We start from the raw sequence: 22,119 nt of genomic DNA, 5'->3' as shown, positions 1-22,119 counted from the left end.
ACAGCACAGCGCACGCCCCACACCCCAGCCAAAGGGGCCTCTGCTCAGCCGCACAAGGCCAGGAGGGCTTCCTGGAGAAGGTAGCAGAGCTGGGCCTGGAGGGCGGCTACGCTGCTCTCTGAATGGGAGCTGGGGGTGGGGGCAGGGGGCGGCAGGACGCCGCCAGCCAGGCGGGCAGGGGTCCACAGGCGCGCCTTCCAAGCCCTTGGCGGCCTCTGCCTGCCCCCTGCCCCGGCCGGCTCACAGCTTGGGGGCCACTCTGCTGAGGACAACCAGGGCTTCTTCCACGGAGTTGCTACACGCACGGAACCACCAGCCGTGTCCACCCCCACGCGGCAGGGGCTGCCCGGGACACCTGTGGATGGCCTTGCTGCCCCCAGCTCAGGTCCACCCCACGGCCTGGCCCAGCACACACGTGTGCACACACGCACACATATGTGTTGCATACACGTGTGCCACGTGTTTCACTGGGCACTTCAGACACACCCGAAAACCACCTTTCCCTCCACAAGGGAACAGTATTTAATTCTACAAATTTACAAACCAAAATATAAAAAGAGACTGGAAAATCAAGGGGGCGAGGAGTTCGGAGCTGGCCCTGTGCCGGGGCCGGGTCGCCGAGGCTGAGCCTGGCCGCGCCGGGCCGTGCGAGCTTCAGAACTTGAGGCTGAAGCCGGGGCCCGCGGCCGAGGCGCCCTGGTTGGTGGTGGTGAGGTGGAAGCCGGTCTCCTTCAGGTCGTCGTCACCCTGCGGAGCGAGCCAGGGACGTGAGGACCCTGCCCTGGCCAGACCCCACCCACGGGGACCGGGCAGGACCTCACCAGCTGGCTGTAGCCCAGGCCGCCCTCAGGGGGCCGTGGGCTGGTGCCCCGCTTGACCCTCTGCTGCTCGCTCTTGGCCGGCCACGTGGGGAACATGGAGGGGTCGATGGGCAGGGGCGTCTCGCGGAAATACTCGTGCTTCAGCCCGTCCTCGGCGTTGATCCTCCGCCCGGGGAAGTAGGTCAGGAACCTGGGGACACGGGCGCCGCGTGACCCTGCGAGGGCCGGGCAGTGGCCTCACGGGGCCGCCACGGGCCCGGGAGCCGGGTGGGCAGGGCCCTAGGGGCCTGGCTACAGTGGTGGCGAGCAGCCCTGGGAGGCGCCTGTCCACCCAGCAGCCTCCAGGCCCCAAGGGCTCGGGCAGGGCCGGGGTCCTCACTTGTTCATGAGGTCGAAGCCCTGGTCCGAGAGCAGGGCCCCGAAGCGCTTGCGCAGGTTGTTGTAGGGGTACTCGCTGAAGGTCATCTTCTTCACCGCCGGCAGCTCGCTGTAGCCAGGCCAGATCTTCTCACTCGGGGTCCCCAGGTCCTGGGACACAAGGGGTCAACAGGGCTGCTCCCTGCACACAGCAGCGACCAGGGACGAGGGCCACTCCAAGGGCACCCCCTGCCCTGGCCCCGGCCCCAGGCGAAGCTCGCACACCCACCTTGAACACCTTGTTGATCTGATCGATCTCTGACATCCCGGGGAACAGAGGTTTCTGGGTCAGGAGCTCCCCAAAGATGCAGCCCACTGACCACATGTCCACGGCCGTGGAGTACTCCTGGATGCAGGACACAGGGCTCAGGGCGCTGACCCTGGGAGGCCCTGCTGGGGCAGGGAGGCGCCAGAACCCCCGGATCTCACCTTGGCTCCCAGCAGCAGCTCTGGGGCGCGGTACCACGGGGTTACCACCTTTGAGGTATAGGCCTTTAGTGGAGACCCGTACTCCCGGGCCAGCCCGAAGTCCGCCACCTGCTTACAGAGGGCAGGGGTCACGGGCAGGCCGGGTGTGCGTGGGCGGGGCGGGGCGGCCCCCGCGCGGCCCACCTTGAGGATGCCCGCGTGGCTGAGCAGCAGGTTGGACGTCTTGAGGTCTCGGTGCAGGATCCAGTTGTCGTGCAGGTGCCTCACTCCACGCAGCAGCTGGATCATCAGGGTCTTCACCTCCCCTGGACGGCAACAGGGTCAGGGGCCCGGCCCGGCCCGGCCCGAGGCTTCGGGGAACGAGCGTGGCCCAGGAGGCAGCGTCGCGGGGCCTCGGCCGTACCTGGCAGGAAGGGCTGCTTCATGGTCTCCATGAGGCTCTTGAGGTCATGCTCCACGTAGTTCATCACGATGTAGATCTTGTCCATGTTGCTGCCCACGACGATCTCCTGCGACACAGCCGGCCGTGGTCGGCGCGCTGCGGCGCAGCCCTGCCAGCCTGGCCTTCCTGGGCCCCAGGACGGCCTGGAGGCCAGGGCTGACGACAGAAACCCCCCGGCCCTGGCCAGGCGGGGCGCGGGGCGCGGGGCGGGGCTCACCCTGACGGTGACGATGTTGGGGTGCTGGGCCTTGAGGATGGTGTTGATCTCCCTCAGCGACGTGATCGGGAAGCCCTCCTTCTCCTTCTCCATCTTCAGCCGCTTCAGAGCCACAATCTCATCTGCAGAGGAAGCCCTCCTGAGACGGGCGCTGCCGGGCGGCGCTGGGCACAGCCGGCGCAGCGGGGATCCGCTCCCCGCACGGAGTGCCGGCGTCCCACTCAGCGCCTGCACTTCCGATCCAGCTTCCTGCCAGCGCCCCGGGGCGGCAGTGACGGCTCCAGTGCTTGGGCCCTGCACCCGCGTGGGAGACCCGGTTGGGGCTCTGGGCTCCTGCCGGGGACCCAGCTCTGCCGGCACTGTGGACAGTGGTCGAGCTGCCGTCTGCGGAGCTGGCATCCCGGCTGCTCCACTTCCGATGCAGCTCCCGCCTGTGGCCTGGGACAGCAGTGGAGGTCGGCCCAAGTCCCTGGGCCCCTGCACCCGCGTGGGAGACCTGGAAGAAGCTCCTGGCTCCTGGCTTCGGATGGCGCAGCTCCGGCTGTTGCAGCCGTCTGGGGAGTGAGCCAGCAGGGGGAGGACCTCTCTCCTCTAACTTTTTCATAAATAATCTTTATCTCCCCGAGGCTCTGGTTCTCCGAGACTGTGGCCTCACAGAGATCTCGTTTCAGCTCAGACTGAAAACAGAACCTCCGAAGTGTGCTGCTGCAGAGCCCGGGGCTCACCCCCGCCGGCTACACAGCCCCTGCCCTGCCCCAGAAACAGCCCTCGGCTCCTTGGCTTCCCAGCCCCTGCCCTGCCCCACGGAGAATGACGCCAGGGCACTGGGGTGTCCAGGGCCACACCCCCGCACAGGTGCATCGCCCGTGGCTGTGGAGGGGGAACACGTGTGGGGCTCCATGTGAGGCAGCATCACGTGTGCCTGCCCACACCCCAGCTCCCGCCACCCGGCACGGCCCGGGTCGCACTGCCCTCTGGCGTCCTGAGAGGCCCAGGGGGCCAGCGTCCACACTGGACAGGGGCCACCACAGGTCACGACCTGGTGCCTGAAGGATGGCACAGCCGGACACTTGGCAGCAGGGCGCGTGCTGGGAGATCCACCCCAGGCATCAGGGGCCTCGTGGGTGTGAGTCTAGGCTCTAAATCCTTGTGCCGAGGTCTGCAGGACGGAGGCCGAGCGGGCCGAGATGGACGGTGAGGGCTGCGCCCCGCTGACCGCTGCTCGCTACGAGGACTGCTTCCCTCGGGCCGGGCCGGGCCCTCCCGCCCCAGCTCTCCGGGCGGCTGGCCAGGGCCCCGCGCACCTGTTTTCTTGTCCTTGGCTCTGTACACCACACCGTAGGTGCCCTCCTCGATCCTGTTCAGGCACTGGAACTCCTCCACGCTGCGGCAGCCCTGGGGGAGGTGCGGGTGAGCGGGGCAGCCCCCCACGCACACCTGCCTCCCACGGAGCTGCACTGCCCCCCCGCCCCCCCATGCCCATCCTGGGGGGAGGCACAGGGCATGCGTGTGCACTGCCCCCCGCCCCCTCCCCACACCACAGCCCCTTCTGTGAGGACATCCAGCACAGGAAGCCACTCCCAGGAGATCCGAGCCTGCCCAGCCCCTGCCTCTGAGCACAGGCACAGCTCCCTCTGAGGGGCAGCAGGCGGAGGTCAGGGGTCCTCAGAGCCCTTCCCACCCTTTAGGACACGCCTCTATCTTACCCGGCAAGGTCCTCACCACCACCACCTGTGCAGCCCCCAGACATGGTGGGTGCCCACCTAGCCCACGCACCCGGCAGGGGCAGCGTGACGGCTCCCAGGCCGCCCTCGCCGTGGCCTTAGCCACAGACCCAGGCCACGGCCACGCCCGGCCAGCCTGACCTCCGGGGCACAGGAGGGCCCAGCAGTGACCACAGTGACGCCCCCGCAGAGCCGGGTGCTGGGCCTGACCTGCAGGGCGGGCAGGTACTTGGGCAGCTCCTGCTTGAGCTCCAGCGGCGACAGGGCGGGGGAGTCGGGCACGCAGTCTCCTTCAGTCAGGGCGCTGCTGCGCGGGGTCCCCTCGCCGGCCTCGTCCTCCCCTTCTTCACTTTCCCCCGAGTCTCGGTCAAATCGTGACTCTGGAACTTTCAAAATTAAACCGCGTGACGGCACCGGTTGCAAGCAAACGCCCAGGACACCGCCGCCCCAGCTGCTCTGGGGTCTGTGGTCCCGGCGGGCTCAGCCGAGGCAGAGCCACAGCCCTGATGCGGATCCTCGAGGATGCAGGGGTGCCGTGGGGAGGGGCACGGCCAGAATCCTGTCCCCCAGCCCAGGACAGAGCCTCGGAGCCTGCGGAGCCCACGCCACACCTTCCAGCGACAGACTGGGAGCTGCTGTAAGGGCTGGACTCGGGGTAGCGTCTCCCATGCTCCCCCGTGGACTCGGGGTAGCGTCTCCCAGGCTCCCCCGTGGACTCGGGGTAGCGTCTCCCAGGCTCCCCCGTGGACTCGGGGTAGCGTCTCCCAGGCTCCCCCGCAGCGGCCACTGTGGGTGCTCAGAGGGTGCTCCGTGCTGAGTGACGGTGGCCCCACAGGTGTGGCCCACAGGGTGGTCCTGGGCGTAGCTCCTGGGGACTGTCTGCACTGACAGGGAGCCGCACACACTACCACCCCCAGAACGGGTGAGGTCGGCAGAGCCCAAAGGCAGCTACTCACCAACCAAGATGCGGCTCTCGTTCTCTCGCTCGTCGTCGTCACTCATTTCATCGTCACTCACTTCTTCTGCAAAACAGAGCAGGCGTCCGCCCAGGGCCTCGCGGGGCTGAGCCTGGGCCGGCACAGAGCAGGCGTCCGCCCAGGGCCTCGCGGGGCTGAGCCTGGGCCGGCGCAGAGCAGGCGTCCGCCCAGGGCCTCGCGGGGCTGAGCCTGGGCCGGCGCAGAGCAGGCGTCCGCCCAGGGCCTCGCGGGGCTGAGCCTGGGCCGGCGCAGAGCAGGCGTCCGCCCAGGGCCTCGCGGGGCTGAGCCTGGGCCGGCGCAGAGCAGGCGTCCGCCCAGGGCCTCGCGGGGCACAGCGAGGCTGTGTCGGGGCGAGCACGAGTCCAGGTCCAGAATATTCCAGGGTCTCACGGGGTCCCAGCAGCTGCAGCTTGCAACGGCCCAAGTCAGACTCAGGCTCTCGCGGCCCTCCCACGCCACGCCGCGCCCGGGGCGGCCGCCGTGCTCACCAGCAGACTGCTCTGACGCCTCCTCGGAGTTGCTGCCCGTGTCCTCCTCCTCCTCCTCCTCTTCTTCCTCCTCTTCCTCCTCCTCCGACTCCTCACTGGTGCTCCCTTCCTCCTCCTCTTCCTCCTCCTCCTCCTCCTCTTCCTCCTCGGAGCCTGACCCTGACTCTGCTGCAGGGAAAGAGCAGGGCAGCTGGTGACGCCGGGCCTCCGCAGGCCTCCCCGAGCCTCCCCCAGGCCTCCCCGGGCCTCCCCGAGCGGCGCAGCGGGGCCAGGCCGGCGCGGTACCTGACGAGGACTCGGCCGAGCTGGTCTTCCTCTCGCTGTCACTCACGTCCTGCAGGTCGGACAGCAGGTCTCTCTCTTCCACCTTTTCTTCTTTTACTGACGAAGTGAACCACCCGCGTGAGTCTGGCGAACGTGTCTCAGCAGGCAGACACGCCGCTTCGGCAGCAGAAGGCACCTCCCGCGCAGCCGGCAAGAGCGAGTTCTGCGAGGGCCAGCGGGGAGCACACGCCCCGGCCACGAGCTCGCCTCGCGGGGAAGCCAGCGAGCTGGGCTTTCAGGGTTCGCTCACTCCTCCATTTGAAAGTCAGAGCCGCAGAGCGCACTGCCGCCCATCCACTGGCTCACTCCCCAAATGACCACAGCAGCCAGGGCTGGGCCAGGCTGAAGCCAGGAGCTCCATCCGGGTCTCCTGCAGGGTGGCAGGGCCCAAGCACTGGGGCCATCCTCCATCGCCTTCCCAGGCGCATTAGCAGGGATCTGGATTGGAAGCAGAGTGGCAAGGACCCCAGCCAGCACTCTGATGTGGGCTGCTGGGATCACCAGCGGCGACTTAACCTGCTGTGCAAACTCCGTGCCCCAAACCCTAACAACTGTGGAGCAAGATTTATGCTAAAAACTGCCCAGGGGTACACGTGGGGTACAGGTTAAGCACCTCCTGGGAAGCCCATACCCTACACCCTGTGTCAGAGTGCTGGTTCCAGTACCACCTCCACTTCTGATCCAGCTTCCCACTCACGCACCTGAGAGGCAGCCGCGCACGGCTGAAGGCCCGGCCCAGCCGCCGGCTGTTGTACACATTTGGGGCGTGAACCAGCAGGTCTGTCACTCCGCTTTCAAATACGCAGACAACAGAATATTTGAAAACAACAAAGATTCCCCAGGAAAATACCCGGCCCCATCTTACCTGGCTTCCGGCCGTCTCCCAGCTCCACGCGTTCCCGTGGAGGCCGCGGGGGACTGCGGCTCCAGTGGCTGGCCTTCCCCCTGTCACTGTAGTCCTCACGCATGGTGCGGTGGTGTGCAGACACTGGAGCGGGGACGAGGGGAGACGGCACTGGCAATGCTACCCCCCACGGCCCCGCCCTCGCGTGCCCCAGGCACCACCCACAGCTCACACAGGAAGCTCACGACATCAGGGTCACAGGCCAAGAAGCCTGGGCTCAAAAATCCTCAACCTGGAGGCCCTGGGTGCACCCTGATCCTCCCCAAGGATGAGGCTCTGGGGAGATGGCGGGGCAGGAAGCACCAGGGGTCTGTCCCCCCAGACCTCCATGCCTCCGGCAGACTCGGTCTGACGGCACCCTGCTGTCACTGTCTCTGGTGGCAGGTGGAGCTGCCGGGCAGACGGAGGCCGCTCCGGCCACATCAGCCCTGCAGAGCAGCCGCTGGCCACCTCCGCCTCTGCAGCTGCTCGCTGGTTCCTGGAGCCCACTGCGCTCGGCTTGAACACAGGGTGGGCACAAAGCGCCCCACCCTCCGGACTCCAGGGACTAGCGCTCGGATCACAACGTCTGACACCCCTGCAGCTGGAGCAGGGAGCAGATGCCAGCCCCCAGCACCCCTTCGTTTCTGTCTTTGGGATCCACCCAACTGCTGGTTTGAATCCCAGCTGTTCCACTTCAACCCAGCTCCCCGCTAACCCCTGGGAAGCAACGGAAGATGGGGGCCCCAAGTGCTCAGGCCCTGCACCCACGTGCAGACAGGGATGGAGCGCCAGCCTCCTGGTCAGCCCTGCCCCTTGAGTCCCATCTGCCCCTCCCTCCCTAACTCTGCCTTTCTAATCAAGCGATAGTCATAATCACAACCATACTCAGGATAAAAAGGCAACATGATTAGAGAATCAGCACCTCTCAGCAAACACAAAGGAGACCATGACGCAGCCACATGGACGGGGAACCAGACGACCTAACCTTGAGAAGCAAGGGGCTCCCCGCCCAGCTGGACGGAAGGAAGGGCATTCTGATACAGGGGACGCCGCTCAGAGAAAGGAACCGGACAGAGACAGGCGAGTCAGCAGGACCCCACACACGGGAGGAAACCAGGGGGTCGGGGTCAGGAGCTGTGAGGACGGCGGCAGCCCCGCCTGGGCCAGGGCCGGGCAGCTGCAGCCTGGGAAGACCCAGAACTGCAGGCAGAGGCCACTGACGCCTGCACAACCACGCACTGACCCGTGCACGCACACTGTGCTATATTTTACCACGATTTTTCAAAACTGGGAAAAGGGGGACAGGCATCCCATAAAGCAGCGTTGGGTTCAGGCCCTGGCCCCTGGCCCACCTTCCTGCTGATGGAGAGCTTCGCAGGCTGTGGCGATGGCTCATGCCGTGGGGTCCACCCACCCACACACACGTAACCCTGAACTGGTTCCAGTCTCTTGGTGTTGGCCCGGCCCAGCCCTGCTGTGGAATCTGAGTGAACCAGCAGATGGGAACTGTCCGTCCCTGTCTTTCAAATACATTTAAAAACTATTAGACACACAAAAAGAGGACACAGCACAGGAGCTAAGAACAGGGCTCCTGGCCGCAGCTGGCAGCCCAGGAGCAGGAGCCGCACCCACAGCCCGGCCCCGTCCCCAGCGCACCTTCCCTGCGGCCTGACCCGACCGCTCAGGGAGCACCACAGCCCATCCCCGCCCTGTCCCCAGCGCACCTTCCCTGCGGCCTGACCCTTGACTGTTCAGGGAGCACCACAGCCCGCCCACCGGCCCGGCCCGGCCCGGCCCGGCCCCAGCGCACCTTCCCTGTGGGCCTCCCGCTCCTTGCGCCGCTCGCCCGCCCGCCGCTCCCGCTCCTTCTGCTCTCGCTGCTCCTTCTGCTGCTCCCGCAGCTTGCGCTCTCTCTCCCGCTTCCTCTCCAGCTGCTCAAGGCGATCCCTGCAAGAGCCACACCCCAGCTTTCCCCCAGGAAAGGAAGCTTGTGTCCCTCCCTAGTGGCTTCTGCTCAGCCTTGTAAGTGGTCCAACCATGAACGGCTTTTCAGAAGCCGATGACACACACGCTCCTCCTCCGGGATCTGTCCCTACGGAGCCACAGCAGAATAAACCAAGCCGGCACCGCGAGCAGGCGCCTGGCAGAAGCCCCAAATCCAGAGGGGGATCTGCACGGGCACCAGAGAGCAGGAAGTTCCGCGGGGAAGGGCAAGCAGGGGCCCGGACTCAGGCCGAGGCCCTGGTCCTGACCCCTTCCCAAGGGGCTGCCCGGGTCATTTGCCACCACAGTGTGGAGACGGCGCAGGCGCAGGTGTGTGCCCACAGGAGGCGGGCAGAGCCTGCGACTGACAAGGGAGCTCCCGGAAACGCGGCAAACACGAGTGACGGGAACAGAGCAGCCGCCACGGGCCGCGCCGGCAGCAGAGAGCCACAGCCCACCCTCTCGCTCCTCTGCCGTGACGTTCGGTCGCTTGCTAAGGGGCGGCTCTGGGCTGCACTGCACGTCTTAGCCATCAGTGCTCCAGTTCTAGTAAATACAGCCCGCTGTCAGCAGCTCCGCTCCCACTGCCTCTGCAACCCGTCCGCCGCACCCACTGCCTTGACGACGCCCACCAACCGCACGCCTCAGACGCGAGGGGCCGGGACGCAGGCGCAGCAAGCTCGCCAGCTCTGCCGGGACCTCCGCGGTGCCACGTCCCGGCGGGCCGCGCCCCTCTCCGGCTGCCGCAGAGGAAAGCGTCTCTGCTGTCTGGGGTCTCTTCACTCCCTCTTCACTCGGGGGGGGGGGGGGGTCAGTGCGGCCCTGGGGACAGCTCACTTCTGTCCTGCGCCTTCCTCAATGCTCCACGTCTACCACGTTCACTACGCGACTTCAGTCAAGCTACTTATTTATTCGAAAGGCAGAGTTACACAGAAAGAGAAGAAGGAGAGGGAGAGGGAGAGGGAGAGAGAGAGAGTGTCTTCCATCCGCTGGTTCACTCCCCTTGGCCGCAATGGTCGGAGCTGAGCCAACCTGAAGCCAGGAGCCAGGAGCTGCTTCCGGTCTCCAATGCGGGTGCAGGGGCCCAAGGACTTGGGCCATCTACTGCCTTCCCAGGCCGTAGCAGAGAGCTGGATCAGAAGTGGAGCAGCTGGGTCTTGATCCGGCGCCCATGTGGGATGCTGGCACTGCAGGCCAGGGTGTTAACCCGCTGCGCCACAGCACAGGCCCCCACTTCTGTTTGCGAGCTTGGCCTTCTAGGGGCCGAAGTACTGTCTGCACAGCTGAGCCATCACCCGATACTGGAAAGAACCTGTGCCCACAACCCTGAGCCTGGCAGCTGCACCGGCCACGCTGTGCCTGGACAGGGCGCCCCAGTGTCCAGGCTCTGGGTCTCCTGTGGCGGCTTTGCTCTCTGCTGAGTCCTCTCACGTGGCTGCGTCCTAGGACCGGCCAGTGTGCAGCCTGAGCTCTTCCCGGTGTGTTGTGCATCCTGGCCTGCACACCCTGGTCCCAGGGCCGGTGCCAGGACACACACAGCAGGTTCAGCCACCGCCTACAATACCGGCAGCCCATATGGACACTGCTTTAAGTCCCGGCTGCTCCGCTTCCAATCCAGCTCCCTGCTACTGTGCCTGGGAAGGCAGTGGAAGACGGCTCAAGGGCTTGGGCCCTGCACCCATGTCGGAGACCCAGATGGAAGTTCTTGCCTCCTGGCTTCGGCCTAGCCAAGCCCTGGTCACTGTGGCCATCTGGGGAATGAGCCAGGGGACGGGAGATGGCGCTGTCCCTCCCCTTCCTTTAACTCTGCATTCCAAAGAAACAAGTCTCGACAGAAACAACAGAAGTCACACTTGTCCCAACTGCAGCCTCATGTCAGGGCCCCCCGCCTTCCGCTCTCACGGCCTTTTAGTCACTTCCCCGGTGAGGGCTGTGGGGGAGGAGTCTCCCCACTCCACCCACGCGGTCCCCTCAGAGGCCGCGGGGGAAGCTGCCGCTGTGACCCCAGCACCCCCTCTCAGAGCGCTGGGCTGCTTCTGATCCGGCTGCCAAGGCTCCTGGGAAGGCAGAGGAGAATGGCCCAAGAGCTTGGCCCCCGCACCCATGTGGGAGACCAGGATGGAGAGCCAGGTTCCCGGCCGTGGCCTGGCCCAGCCACGGACATTGGGGAGTAAACCAGAGGACAGACCTGCCTCTCCCTCTCTGTCTCTCTGACAAAAAAGAGAAAAAGGGCAGCGAAGAGGCTACAGCTGTGCCTGGCCGGGCCGGATCTCTGCTCACCAGGCTGGAGGCGCAGGTGACGAAGCAGCAGAGCCCAGGCCAGGGGCCCTCTGATGCCCCCATGGCTCGCCAGTCTCGGCACGCACGCCTCTGACTGTCCTGTTCACGCAGCTCTGCCGGCTTCTCAGCTGCAGCCCAGCACCAACCACAGTCTGCCCGACGCTCTCCTCGTGCAGAAGCCCAAGCTCGATCTGCCCATGGCGCCTTCTGTCCGGGGCCTCCGCCACTGGACCAGGCCCGCCGTGACACACACGGCTGGGCCCGCAGCACGCGGCCTCCGGAGGCCTGCTCACCCTCAGTGTTCTCCAGCCTTCCCCTAGAGCCGTCAGCACCTGCCGGGCTCCTCCCTTCACGCGCGCTCAGTGCTGGCAGCGCGGCAGGCAGCGCCTGTGGTGCCCACGGCAGAGTCCCCTCCCCTGCATGAGGACGGCTCCCTGCCTCCCCTGGGCATCACTCCACACCCAGAGCTGCCCTGGAACTCATCAAACACGGCCGTGGTCCTTTGTACCGGGTGACAGGAAAACAATCTTGGCTAAAGAGATGCCCTTGGGGCTGGTGCTGTGGCACAAGGTAATCCTCCGCCTGTGGTGCCAGCAGCCCATATGGACGCCAGTTCTAGTCCCGGCTGCTCCACTTCCGATCCAGCTCTCTGCTGTGGCCTGGGAAAGCAGCGGAAGACGGCCCAGCACTGGGCCCTGCACCACATGGGAGACCCAAGAGTAGCTCCTGGCTCCGGTCGGCTCAGCCGTCTGGGGAGTGAACCAGCAGATAGAAGAGCTCTCTGTCTCTACCTCCAAAAAAAAAAAAACCAAAAAAACGAAGGCCCCCTCCTGGACTTGGAGCTGACAGAGGCACCGGGATGAGGGAGAACGCCCTCCTCACCTCACCACCCCGGCCCACACAGACCTCACCTCTCCCTCCTGGAATGCTCTCGCGCCATCTCCCGCCTCTTCTGCCGCTCCCACTCCCGGCGAGCTTTGTCCTGCTCCTCCCGATGCCGCTTCCTGCGCTCGTGCTCCCGCTCCTTCTCCTTCACCCTGGCGTGCTTCCCTGGGGAGGAGCGAGAAGCGTCAGGCGAAGAACCCGACTTCCAACTCAGACCCCAGCGCTCACAGGCGAAGGGGCCGTAATGAGTGACCTGAAGAACCAGTCGTGACCCGGCTCAAGCCGCAAGACGCACACAGCTGGCTGCCGCTGGGGTGGGGAAGACCCGTGGGGCTGAGCTCGGCAGAGCTGACACGCGTCTGAGCCTCCCACTGTCTGTCGAGAACAAGCGAGTCAGACAGCAGCCTCACGAGGGCCGCGGCACAGCTCTCTCCGGGGGCGCGGCCAGCGCTTCACAGTCGCGGGATGAGGTAAACCGACCCCAGCACCCGGTCTCCCGACACCACCAACAGCCCCCTGGTAGCGGCCCAGGATCAGCCTTCTTGCCAGGCCACGCGCATCACTGGACGCGATCAAACACCGTTTTTGGGGGTGTCCCCCCGCCATGCTGAGCGCCGGTACTTCCACACGTAAGGGAACCACCGCGACAACACACTGGGGAGGAACAGGGGAGGCGGGGAGCAGCAGGGCACGTGCAGGGCACGGGCGCTCCCGCGGCAGGTAAGCCTAACCACGCTCTGGAGAAGGCAGCGGCTGGCGGACACAGACATCACACGCGCACGCGTCACCGAAGAAAACAGACGCTCTGTACCCCCTTCGGCTGAGTGGCTGCGATGCCTGCGTTTCTCTTTCCTCTTCTCGTCTTTCCTGTGATGAGCCTTCTCTTTCCGAGACATCTGCTGGGGGGGTTTGATAGCCAAGGAGTCATCCTCTTCTCCCCTGTAACGAGACACAGGCCGGACATCACACCCGGAAACACCGTGGGGAGCGCCAGGCCCGAAGCACGCGGAGCTCAGACAGGCGCACAGCCGGACCCAAACATCTCTGACACAGGAAGGCCAACTCTGAGCCACGCGCCAGCCTCGGACTCGGAAAGGCGTAAGCGATGAACCGAACAGACGCGCCTCGGGGAACGCGCTGGGAGTGGCCTCCGGCCCAGGGGCTCAGACGCCAGCGCCCACGCCAGCGCCTGGGCCTGAGTTCCAGCTCCACCTCCAACTCCGGCCTCTTGCTACCGTGCACCTTGGAAGGCAGGAGGAGGTGAGGGTTCAAGTTATACCCACGTGGGAGACCCTGCTAGACTTGGCCTGCCCCCATTATTTACTTGAAGGCAGCGAGAGACAGGGATCTCGCATCCACCAGTTCACGCCTCACATGCCTGCCAATGGGCGGGACTGGGCCAGGCTGAAGCCAAGACCCCTAAAAGTCAACGAGGTCTCCACAGGAGGCGGCAGGGACCAAGTACTTGAGCTGTCACAGCTGCTTCCCAGGGCCTCACAGGAAGGTGAACTCTGGAGCCGATCCAGGAGTCAAACCCAGGTTCGTCAATGTGGGCTGACCGTCTCCAACACTAGGCTCGATGCCCACTGCTTGGACAGCCATCGGAGCCACCACTGAGACACACGGCGGGCTTACTTGGACGCAGTCTACAAGCAACACTCACTTGACCGATCATTTAAGGAACACGGAGGAGAGGGACAGCCAGGACCTGTGCCAGCACCCACGTGGGATGCTGGCCTTGTAGGTGGCAGCTTACCCTGCCACACCACCACGCCCGTCCCATGCCCCAACACTGCTAAGTGGGGTGAGGTGACAACAGCCTCAAGTGAGGCCACCGGCGTCGCCCGGGACTCCTCACCTGTCTTCCATGGAGTCCTCCCTCCTGTACGGCGAGTTCCTTATGGTGATCTCCATGCGGTGATCTCTCAGCTCCCCCTCTTCCAGGGAATCCCGCTTAGAGTCCCGGTCATCAGACTAAGAGGCAAAGAGAAACCTAAATGCTACCTTTGAAGACAACCAACCCTGCCCACGTTTCAACAGCCAGCGCTCAGGTACAGCCGAAGCTTTCATTCACATCCCGGGACGCTACAGCTCGGCGCTCTGTGCCGGAGCCGGGCGGCGACACCTACACTCCAGCCACAGGGGCAGCCTCCGGCCAGCACGGCAGGCGCTCATCTGAGCGAACGAGAGCCTTGGGCCCTGTCCCGCAGCGCTCCTCACCCTCTGCTCGCCACCCGCCTCGTCCGAGCTGCTGCCATCTCTGAGGCACCACGCACACCGATGACCCCGAAGACACTCGCGGTAGCGTCCAGGCCCTGCCCGCCTTGGCCGCCTTGGCCCGCTGGGGAGGGGCGGGAGGGGCGGCAGTCCGCTGCCCGCGCTCCGGGCCGGGGGTCACTGCAGAGCCCCAGCACGAGCCTCGCGCGCCCTGAGCCCGCGGCGTCTGGTTAATTCTAGCACCGACTCCGGGCTCGCCTGCACGTCGGGGAGCACAAGCAACGCGCGAAGCAGCGGAAAACGAGCGGAAACGCGGCTCCCTACGAGAACCCGCCCAGACGCCGGCTCACGTTTTTCAGGCGCTTGATCTCTGCCTTCTCCTCCTGCTCCTTCCTCCGCTTCTTTTCCTGGAGGATCTCATCTAAGGTCTTCACTTTCCAAGAGTCCTTTTCATCACCCATTGGAGGTAACACGCTGCGAGAGGACCGAGCCGAGCACCCTCAGGGCCCGCGGCCACCCCGCCCGGCCGCCGCCAGCGCCTGGCGCTCAGCGAGCCCGGCCCCGCGCGTCGGCAGAACCGGCCAGACACGCCGCCCGGCGCGGAGCCCCCGCTCCGAGGCTCGCCCAGGCCTGCCGCCGCCGCGGCCCGACGGTCGCTCGGGGCGCCGCTGGGCGAGGAGCGGGGCTGTCCTTCGCCCCCGGCCTCCCCGGCGCCACCCCGAGGCCCGCCGGGCCCCCAGCCCCAGCCGCCACTCACCACCGCTCGGCCGCCGACCCCGAACCGTGAGGAGAAACAGTTCCCGGCTTGCGCCCGGAGCGTCGTCACTTCCGGAATTGGCGCGCGCTGATGACGCCAGAAGAGCCCCCCCCCGCCTCGGGCGCGGGACTCCATGACGTAAGGCGGGGTCCCTCCAGGGTGTGTGTGGAATCACTTCTCAGGTCGTCGCGCACTGATGACCCTCGAGGGCAGGGCTGACTCTACCGAAGCACGCGGAAGCGGGTGCGCCCTGGCCCTCGGGGCGGCACTTCCGTTTCCGGCGCAGGCCGAGGCGGGAACGCCCCTCGGGCCTCCGCTGACTGAATCTCCGGGGCGCGGGGCCAGTGCCCGCTCGGCGGCGGCCGCGGGAGGACCCGTTCCCCTCACGGGCGGACGCCGCCGTCCAGTCAGGGTCCAGGCAGGACGCGGCGGGAGCCCGCGACGCCGCCATCCCGCGTGGGCGCGGGCTCGTGTCCGGCCGTGCCAGCGCCGGTCCCGCTGCCTGCTCCTGGGGGAGCAGCGCGAGGTGGCCAGTGCTGGCCGCTGGGCTCTGGGCGTGAGCTAGCCGCTGGACGGACACCTCCTCTCAAATCTTTAAAAAAAAAAAAAAGCTACACGTCAGTGGACAGCGCACCGACCACAGCGCTGCCCTCACTCAGCGGACAGCGCACCGACCACAGCGCTGCCCTCACTCAGCGGACAGCGCACCGACCACAGCGCTGCCCTCACTCAGCGGACAGCGCACTCCCTGAGGCCAGGCACTGTGGTGAGTTTCTTGCCCGAGGTGCTCAGCTCTTTGGCATCACAGGACCGTAAAGTCCCCGCTCTGAGCACTTCACAAAACCCTAATTTGGTTTTTTTTGAAAAGCCTTTATTTGAAAGGTGGGGCGGGGGGCATCTTTCATCTGCTGGTTTATTCCCTAAATGGCCACAATAGCCAGGGCTGGGCCAAGCCCAAGTCAGGAGCCGAGAACTCCATCAGGGTCTCCTACGTGGTGCAGGGGCCCAAGTGCTGGGCCGCCTCCCACTGCTTTCCGAGCTCTTGGCAGGGAGCTGCATTGACAGTGGAGCAGCCGGGCCGGCGCCGCGGCTCACTAGGCTAATCCTCCGCCTTGCGGCGCCGGCACACCGGGTTCTAGTCCCGGTTGGGGCGCCAGATTCTGTCCCAGTTGCCCCTCTTACAGGCCAGCTCTCTGCCTGTGGCCAGGGAGTGCAGTGGAGGATGGCCCTGCACCCCATGGGAGACCAGAAGCACCTGGCTCCTGGCTTCGGGTCAGCACAGTGCGCCAGCCGCGGTGAACCAATGGAAGGAAGACCTTTCTCTCTCTCTCACTGTCCACTCTGCCTGTCAAAAAAAAAAAAAAAAAAAAAAAAAAAAAGCGGAGCAGCTGGGACTTGAAGCAGTGCTCACGTGTGCTGCCCCAGCAGCGTCCAGGCAGGAGCTGTGCCACGGCGCCACGGCGCAGGCCTGCAAAGCCCCACGTTGAAGAAAAGGGGTCTAAAGTCAGCAGCCACCATGGCCGGCACCCGGGTACCCAGGTGTGTGACTGACACAGAGCTGCCTCCCCGAAGGCCTCGATAAACACAAACAGGCAAGACCCAGCACAGGACAAACCGCGGGAGACGGCCAGAGGCCGGTGAGAACGTGAAACAAGCGGCAGGCACTGTGGCGCAGCGCCGGCTCGGGCGGCCGGGCGGCCAGGAGCCACGCCAGCGCCGCTCCGAGGCCCAGCCTCCTGCTCACGTCCTTGGGCAGGCACAGGATGCCCGGCCACCGCCCGGAGGCCCAGACGGAGCTCTGGGCCGCTGGCGTCAGCACGGCCCAGCCCTGGCTGGTGCAGCCATCTGGGGAGTGAGCGAGCCATCAGATGGAAGATGTCTCTGCGGCACTGTGCCTTTCAAACAAAATAAATCTAAAAAAACTGTTTGCAAAAGCAGCAGCACGCGACACAGCACGCAGCCTGAGCAGCGCCAGGAGACGCGTGAGGAGGCGCCGCTGCTCTGGGCTCCGCGGCAGCTCTGGCGCCGTGGGGCGGCAGGCAAGCCGCGGCCTGCGACCCTGCCATGCTTATGGGCCCGGCTCATGTGCCCGCTGCTCCACTTCCATCCAGCTCCCTGCTGTGGCCGGGAAGGCAGGGGAAGACGGCCCAGGCCTGGGCCCTGCACCTGCGTGGGAGACCCGGACGGCGTTCAGCCCCTGGCTTCGGCTGGCCCACCTCTGGCCGTCGCATCCACCTGGGGACTCGTTCACACAGGGATCCCAGAGCCGGCCGCGGACGAGGGGCCGTCACGGACACCACGCCACGCAGCAAGTCCAGAGCAAAGCGAGCACACGGACGGGCCGGGAGGCAGCCAGGCTACGTGTCAGGAACTACAGACGCAGAGAAGGCGAAAGGCACGCTGCAGTGCCGGACCCGAGGGCCATTCCGTGTCCCCGAGCGGCGTCAGGCCGCCGAGCCGGCTGCACGCCGCAGGACGGGCGTCCGTGGCGACCGCACGCGGGAGATGGGCCCCTCCCCGTTCCTTTCTCAAAACACGTGGGAGGTCCAGAGGAAGCTCCTGGCTCCTGGTCAGCCCAGCCCAAGTCATTGGGATACTGGGGAGTAACCAGTGGATGAGGTCTCTCGTCTCTCTCCTTCTCTAACTCTGCCTTTCAGACAAATACATCTTCCAGGGGCAGGTGTCTGGCCAGCGGTTAGATCGCGGCCTTGGCTCCACCTCCAGCGCCACTTCCGACCCTGCCTCCGCCTGGGGCTCGCTGGGGGGCGCGGGGCCTGGCTCAAGGACTTGGGTCGCTGCTGTCCCTCTGGGAGACGTGGAGCTCCAGGCATCCAGCTTTGGCCCAGCTCTGGCTGCTGCAGGAATTTCGGGGGTGCACCACAAGTGGGAGACCTCTCTGTCTTTCTGCCTCTCAAATTAAGAAAGAATTCCTCAATGCATCAGCAGTCGCGTTTCCTGTGCATGGTGGTTCCGGGAGCGGGCGCCAGGCGATTCTGGGCCCACACTCAGCCGGCCTTGAGATCCGCGTCAGTGAGGGCGTGAGCACACGGTGTTCGCAGAGTGGACCAAGCTGAGGCCTCAGGCCAGAGCAGGGCCCCTGGCCCCGACTCCGTGCCTCGCTCACAGGACCTGAGCTGAGGATGGGGACTGCTCTGCCGTGGACCCAGCACGCACGCCGGCCTCCGCCCCGGCTGGCCCTCAGCTCCTGGACGCTCACTACAGAATGGGCGTGCGGAACCTGCGGCCACTTCAACGCCACGGGGATCCTGCTTGACTGGTGCAGGGCTGGGGCCCGGGCGCCACCGACACTGGGGGTCTCAGCCAAGGCCTCGGGGATGGTGCCGCACACCAGAGCCACCTGCTGGAGTCCCCTGGGCTCTCAAGTCCTGCGCCTCAGTTTCCCCCAGCGGGGAGATTCCTGACTGACCCCAGAGAGCTGCTTTGTCAGACGTGTCCACCACAGCTGGAAGCCAAATCAAGACGTTCAGTGCTGGAGTCGTTCCTTCTGTGGGCCGAAGCCGCTGCTGCACGCAGCAGGACTCGCTGCCTGCGTGTTGCGTGTGATCCGCAGGGATGCTCTGTACAAACCGACACACACGCGCGACCCTGCATGGTGGGCCTCTAAGGACTAGGATCCCACGTCCCACAGCACCTGGCCCGGGTCCGAGTCCTCGCTGCGATCCCGATCGAAGCAGATGACACAGGAACAGGTACCGCGGATGACAGAGGAGGGCCTGCCCAGCACCCAGCTCACACTCAAGACGGCACCAGGCTGGGGAGCTGGCCCCCGAAAGACGGCACCCTACATGTGCAGTCCCGAGAGGCCCCTCTGACGCACCGGCCCTGCCGGGCCAGCTCCCCCCAGCCCGGGCCACTGCAGTCGCGCTCAGTCCAGGGTGGGTGCCGGCAGCCTCACCTGCGTGGGCACGGAACCTGCCCCAGGCTGTGACCAGGCCCCGGCCAGGGCCAGCGCGGGCTCCCCGCCCCCGGGCTTTGTGACACCGGGAGGCGCTGGGAGGGGTCAGGCTGCCCCCTGCTGCCCCGGGGAATGAACCAGTGGTGGGAGAGCGCTCTGCCCTTCACATAAACACGTATGGACGAACGTGTCCTCGGCGCCGGAACCACAGCCCCCCGCGGGCAAGCACGCGGGCCGCCCCCTGCCCAGCACCAGCAGCCCCAGCAGCCCCCGACTCCCGGCCGGGACCGCCGCAGGCGCCCGGGCAAAGCCCGCAGCAGAGGCGGCCTGCGCGCGCCCCCCTCGCGGACACCGCCCAGGCCCACGCGCGGACACGCGGGGGTGTCGACACGGCTGTCTGCGGACTCGCGGGGCCCGAGCCCGCGCAGCACTCCGGCCCCGCACCGGGAACGCACGGGCCGAGCCGCCCCGCGCGCCGAGACCCCGATGCCGGCCCGGGCGCCCCCCGCGCGGCCCCCACGACTCGCGACGGCACTGACCTGCGAGCCGGCCCGCGTCTCCGTGAGGGGCCCCGCGCGCCGCGGGCCAGAGCCCGGGACGCCGTCCGACGCGCTAGGCTGAGGGCGAGCCCCCGCGGCCGAGCCCCCGGCCGCCTGCGCGCGGCGAGCGCCCGGGTCCGGGCGGGTCCCTCGGCCTCCCCGAAGCCCGGCCTGGCCCCGCCGGGGCGCCCATGGTCGGGCCGCGGGCCGCCGACGTGGCGACGGCGCTGGGCGCCAGGGCAGCGGGGATCTGCGCGCGGCGGGAGCGGCGTGCGCCCTCTGTGGCCGGGGGCGGAAGTGACGCACCGGAAGCCGCGGCGGCTGCGGTGCGTCCGGGCCAGCGCTGCTGAGCCACAGCGCCCCCCCACGGCCGCCCCGTGGACGCTCCGGACTGTTCCATCGTGGCAGGGGCGGGGGGGACATTGCTCCCTACACCCACTCCGTGGACGCTCCGGACGTTCCATCAGGGCGAAAGCCCCCCCATGGCCGACCAGTGGCACGCTCCAGACTGTTCCATCAGGGCCGGGAAGGGGGGCACAGCGGCAGCGCACCCTCCACGGCCGCCCCGCGGCACGCTCCGGACAGTCCCATCAGGGCCGGGACCGGGGTCGGAGCATAACAGCGCCCCCCGCAAGCCCGTCCCGTGGCACGCTCCGGGCCGTCCCATCGCGACACAGCGGGGGTCAGGCCGTCCTGCAGGGGCACCAACGTCAGCAGCGGCGCAGCTTTGGGCTGAGACAACGGAAAACCCGCCAGAGAGCCCTCAGCGGGTGGAAGACGAGGGCGCGCACTGCCCGGCCTCCCCGAGCACAGGGCCACGCCCCTTGGCACGCTGATTGGGCGATCGGGGGCGCTCCGCCCAAAGGCGGAGCCTCGGTGCGCCTGGGCCAGAGTTGGCGCTGCGCCCTGCTGTTTCCGCGGGGCTCACCACTTCCTCCTGGGAGGAGGGGTGCAGGACCGGAGGGAGGGGTCCTCTAGAGCCGGCCCCTAGGACGAGGGTGGCGTGGGAAGGAGCCGAGGTGGACCCCGCAGGGCTGGCTGCTGACAAACGGATTCAGCTCGGAAACCTGCGCCCAGTCCAGCGCCTGCCGGGGCAGGGCCTTTGAGGCTGTTGCGATGAGTGGGGCTCTGCGGCCGGGGGCTGCTCCCAGCTCTGTGCCCCTCACCCCTGGGTGCCGGCCAGGAGGGAATCCCGGAGTCACAGGCAGGGGAGTTGCTGCCAGCTCTGGGCAGACAGGTGCAGTGCAGACCTGCTGGGCTCCCCCGCCCTGGGCAGCAGGTGTGGGCACTGGCAGGGGTCGCACCTCCGAGCGACCTGATGGGGTCGCTGTGCTCACCGGCAGTGGGAGCTGCTCTGTTCCTGCCGGGGTGGGGTGGACGCCGAGAGCCTGGGGCACTGCTGCACCTGCTCACCTGCACGCGTGTCCGTGTTCTCCTACACGCGTGTCTGTGCTCCCCTACATGTGTGTCTGCGCTCCCCTGCACGTCTGTGCTCCCCTACACGTGTCCGCGTTCTCCTACACGCGTCTGTGCTCCCCTACACGTGTGTCCGTGTTCTCCTACACGTGTGTCCGCGTTCTCCGACACGCGTGTCTGTGCTCCCCTGCACGTGTCTGTAGGAGGCTCAGTGGGGAAGCAGCTGGAGCCTGGGGCAGACCCCGCGACCCAGCCGAGCCTGCAGACCAGCCTGGGCAGGATACTGTGTGCACCCGTGTGTGTGCACGTGGGTACATGAAAGCCCTGGCTCTACACAGACCAGCGGGGGCGGGATCCTGTGTGTGTGCACGTGTGTGCCCGTGTAAGCCCCCAGCCCCGCTCAGCTCTGCCCAGACCAGCCAGGGCAGGATCCTAGTTCTCGGAACTTTCCGGAGTGAGGGCCAGCGACGTGGGCTCTGCTTCCCTGCTGCCCCCCGACGCCTCCCTTTCCCTGCCCTGCTGGACAGACTCGGCCCACCTGGTCCCTGCACTGCCCGCCCAATCCTGTTTCCAGACCGTAGATGCCCAGGCTCAGCCTGGGTCTCCATGGGGCCAAGTCCTCCGGGCAGCAACCGCCCGGCCGCTGCCACCCCTGCACCTTCCCTGGCTCATCCGACTGCCCCCCCCCCCCAGCCTCCAGCCGTGGCATCCCAGTCGCTCCCAGGCAGGATGACCAGCTGGGAAGACCCAGGACAGCTGAGTGCCCAGGCCCCATCCCCTGCGCTCCCAGGTGCAGGTCTGGACACCAACAGCCTCTGCTGGGTGTGGCCCCCAGGTGGCGCTCCCGGCTACCCTGTGCTCCTCTGGCCAAGGCTAGGTGCAGGCCGTGTCCCCCACGGCCTCAGGGAGTCAAGGCCTGGCCTGTGCACTTCCTGGGGTCCCGAGGCAAGGTGGAGCCCAGCCGCGCTGTGGGGCCAGAGGGAGCAGTGATTGGTGTCACCCAGAGCAACCAGCAGAGGTGACCGCTCCCAGAGCACAGGACCCCCCGACACGCACCACTCAGGGACGGACAGCGAAGGCCCAGCGGTGGTCATCTTGACGCTGGCTGGGACACACACGCGGCACCGAGTGGCTCTGGGCCGAGGCGGCAGCAGCCAGAGCGAGGCCAAGGTGCCGGTGGCTGGCTCCCAGGGCCTCTTCCCTAGGGCCGGTGGGCATCTGCTTGGCCTACAGCTGTCCACTGACGTGGACGGGCCCAGATGCAGGAGTGGTGGCGAGGAGAGCAGGCCACCCCAGGGTGCCACCCGTCTGCCTCCCTCCCCCGCTTCTCCCAGGCATGGTCAGGCAGGCTGAGGGCCCCTCCCCCGCTGCAGAGCCGGAAGCCAGCACACGAGCCAATGG

The 22,119-nt window shown here is 66.8% G+C and overlaps 1 protein-coding gene across 4 annotated transcripts; it reads right to left on the bottom strand.

Moving 5' to 3' along the window:
- Positions 1-498: 498 nt before the first annotated feature.
- Positions 499-15,111, bottom strand: LOC100338292 (cyclin-dependent kinase 11B). Of its 4 annotated transcripts, none has more exons than XM_051840531.3 (20): positions 14,848-15,111; positions 14,441-14,564; positions 13,732-13,847; positions 12,685-12,812; positions 11,900-12,038; positions 8,536-8,672; positions 6,705-6,827; positions 5,801-5,896; positions 5,516-5,683; positions 5,007-5,072; positions 4,261-4,436; positions 3,631-3,721; positions 2,327-2,448; positions 2,071-2,176; positions 1,851-1,972; positions 1,668-1,775; positions 1,468-1,584; positions 1,201-1,349; positions 822-1,011; positions 499-747 (listed from the first exon to the last, which is right to left on the bottom strand). In XM_051840531.3, the coding sequence occupies exons 2-20, from the start codon at positions 14,549-14,551 to the stop codon at positions 655-657; spliced, it is 2,358 nt and encodes a 785-aa protein (XP_051696491.2). In that variant the 5' UTR covers positions 14,552-14,564; positions 14,848-15,111; the 3' UTR covers positions 499-654. The 4 variants fall into 4 exon arrangements, with proteins under 4 accessions (XP_051696491.2, XP_051696492.2, XP_069935514.2 ...); XM_051840532.3 differs by having other exon boundaries at positions 4,261-4,430; XM_070079413.2 differs by lacking the exon at positions 8,536-8,672 and having other exon boundaries at positions 14,848-14,914.
- Between the last annotated feature and the right edge of the window lie 7,008 nt (positions 15,112-22,119).

This window comes from Oryctolagus cuniculus, chromosome 7 (genome assembly GCF_051225735.1).
Source record: "Oryctolagus cuniculus isolate XC-2025 breed Fujian yellow rabbit chromosome 7, ASM5122573v1, whole genome shotgun sequence".
Classification (NCBI taxonomy): domain Eukaryota; kingdom Metazoa; phylum Chordata; class Mammalia; order Lagomorpha; family Leporidae; genus Oryctolagus; species Oryctolagus cuniculus.
The sequence above is the reverse complement of the archived record's forward strand: the minus strand, read 5'-3'. Positions and strand labels throughout refer to the sequence as shown.

What these genes read in the sequence shown, in the direction of transcription:
- LOC100338292 (XM_051840531.3), bottom strand. Translation starts at nt 14,551, where the DNA reads ATGGGTGATGAAAAGGACTCTTGGAAAGTGAAGACCTTAGATGAGATC. An exon ending in GGGAGACGGCCGGAAGCCAG is followed by an intron (nt 5,897 to 6,704) that starts GTAAGATGGGGC and finishes TCACTTCGTCAG; the next exon opens with TAAAAGAAGAAAAGGTGGAA. An exon ending in CCAACATCGTCACCGTCAGG is followed by an intron (nt 2,177 to 2,326) that starts GTGAGCCCCGCC and finishes GCTGTGTCGCAG; the next exon opens with GAGATCGTCGTGGGCAGCAA.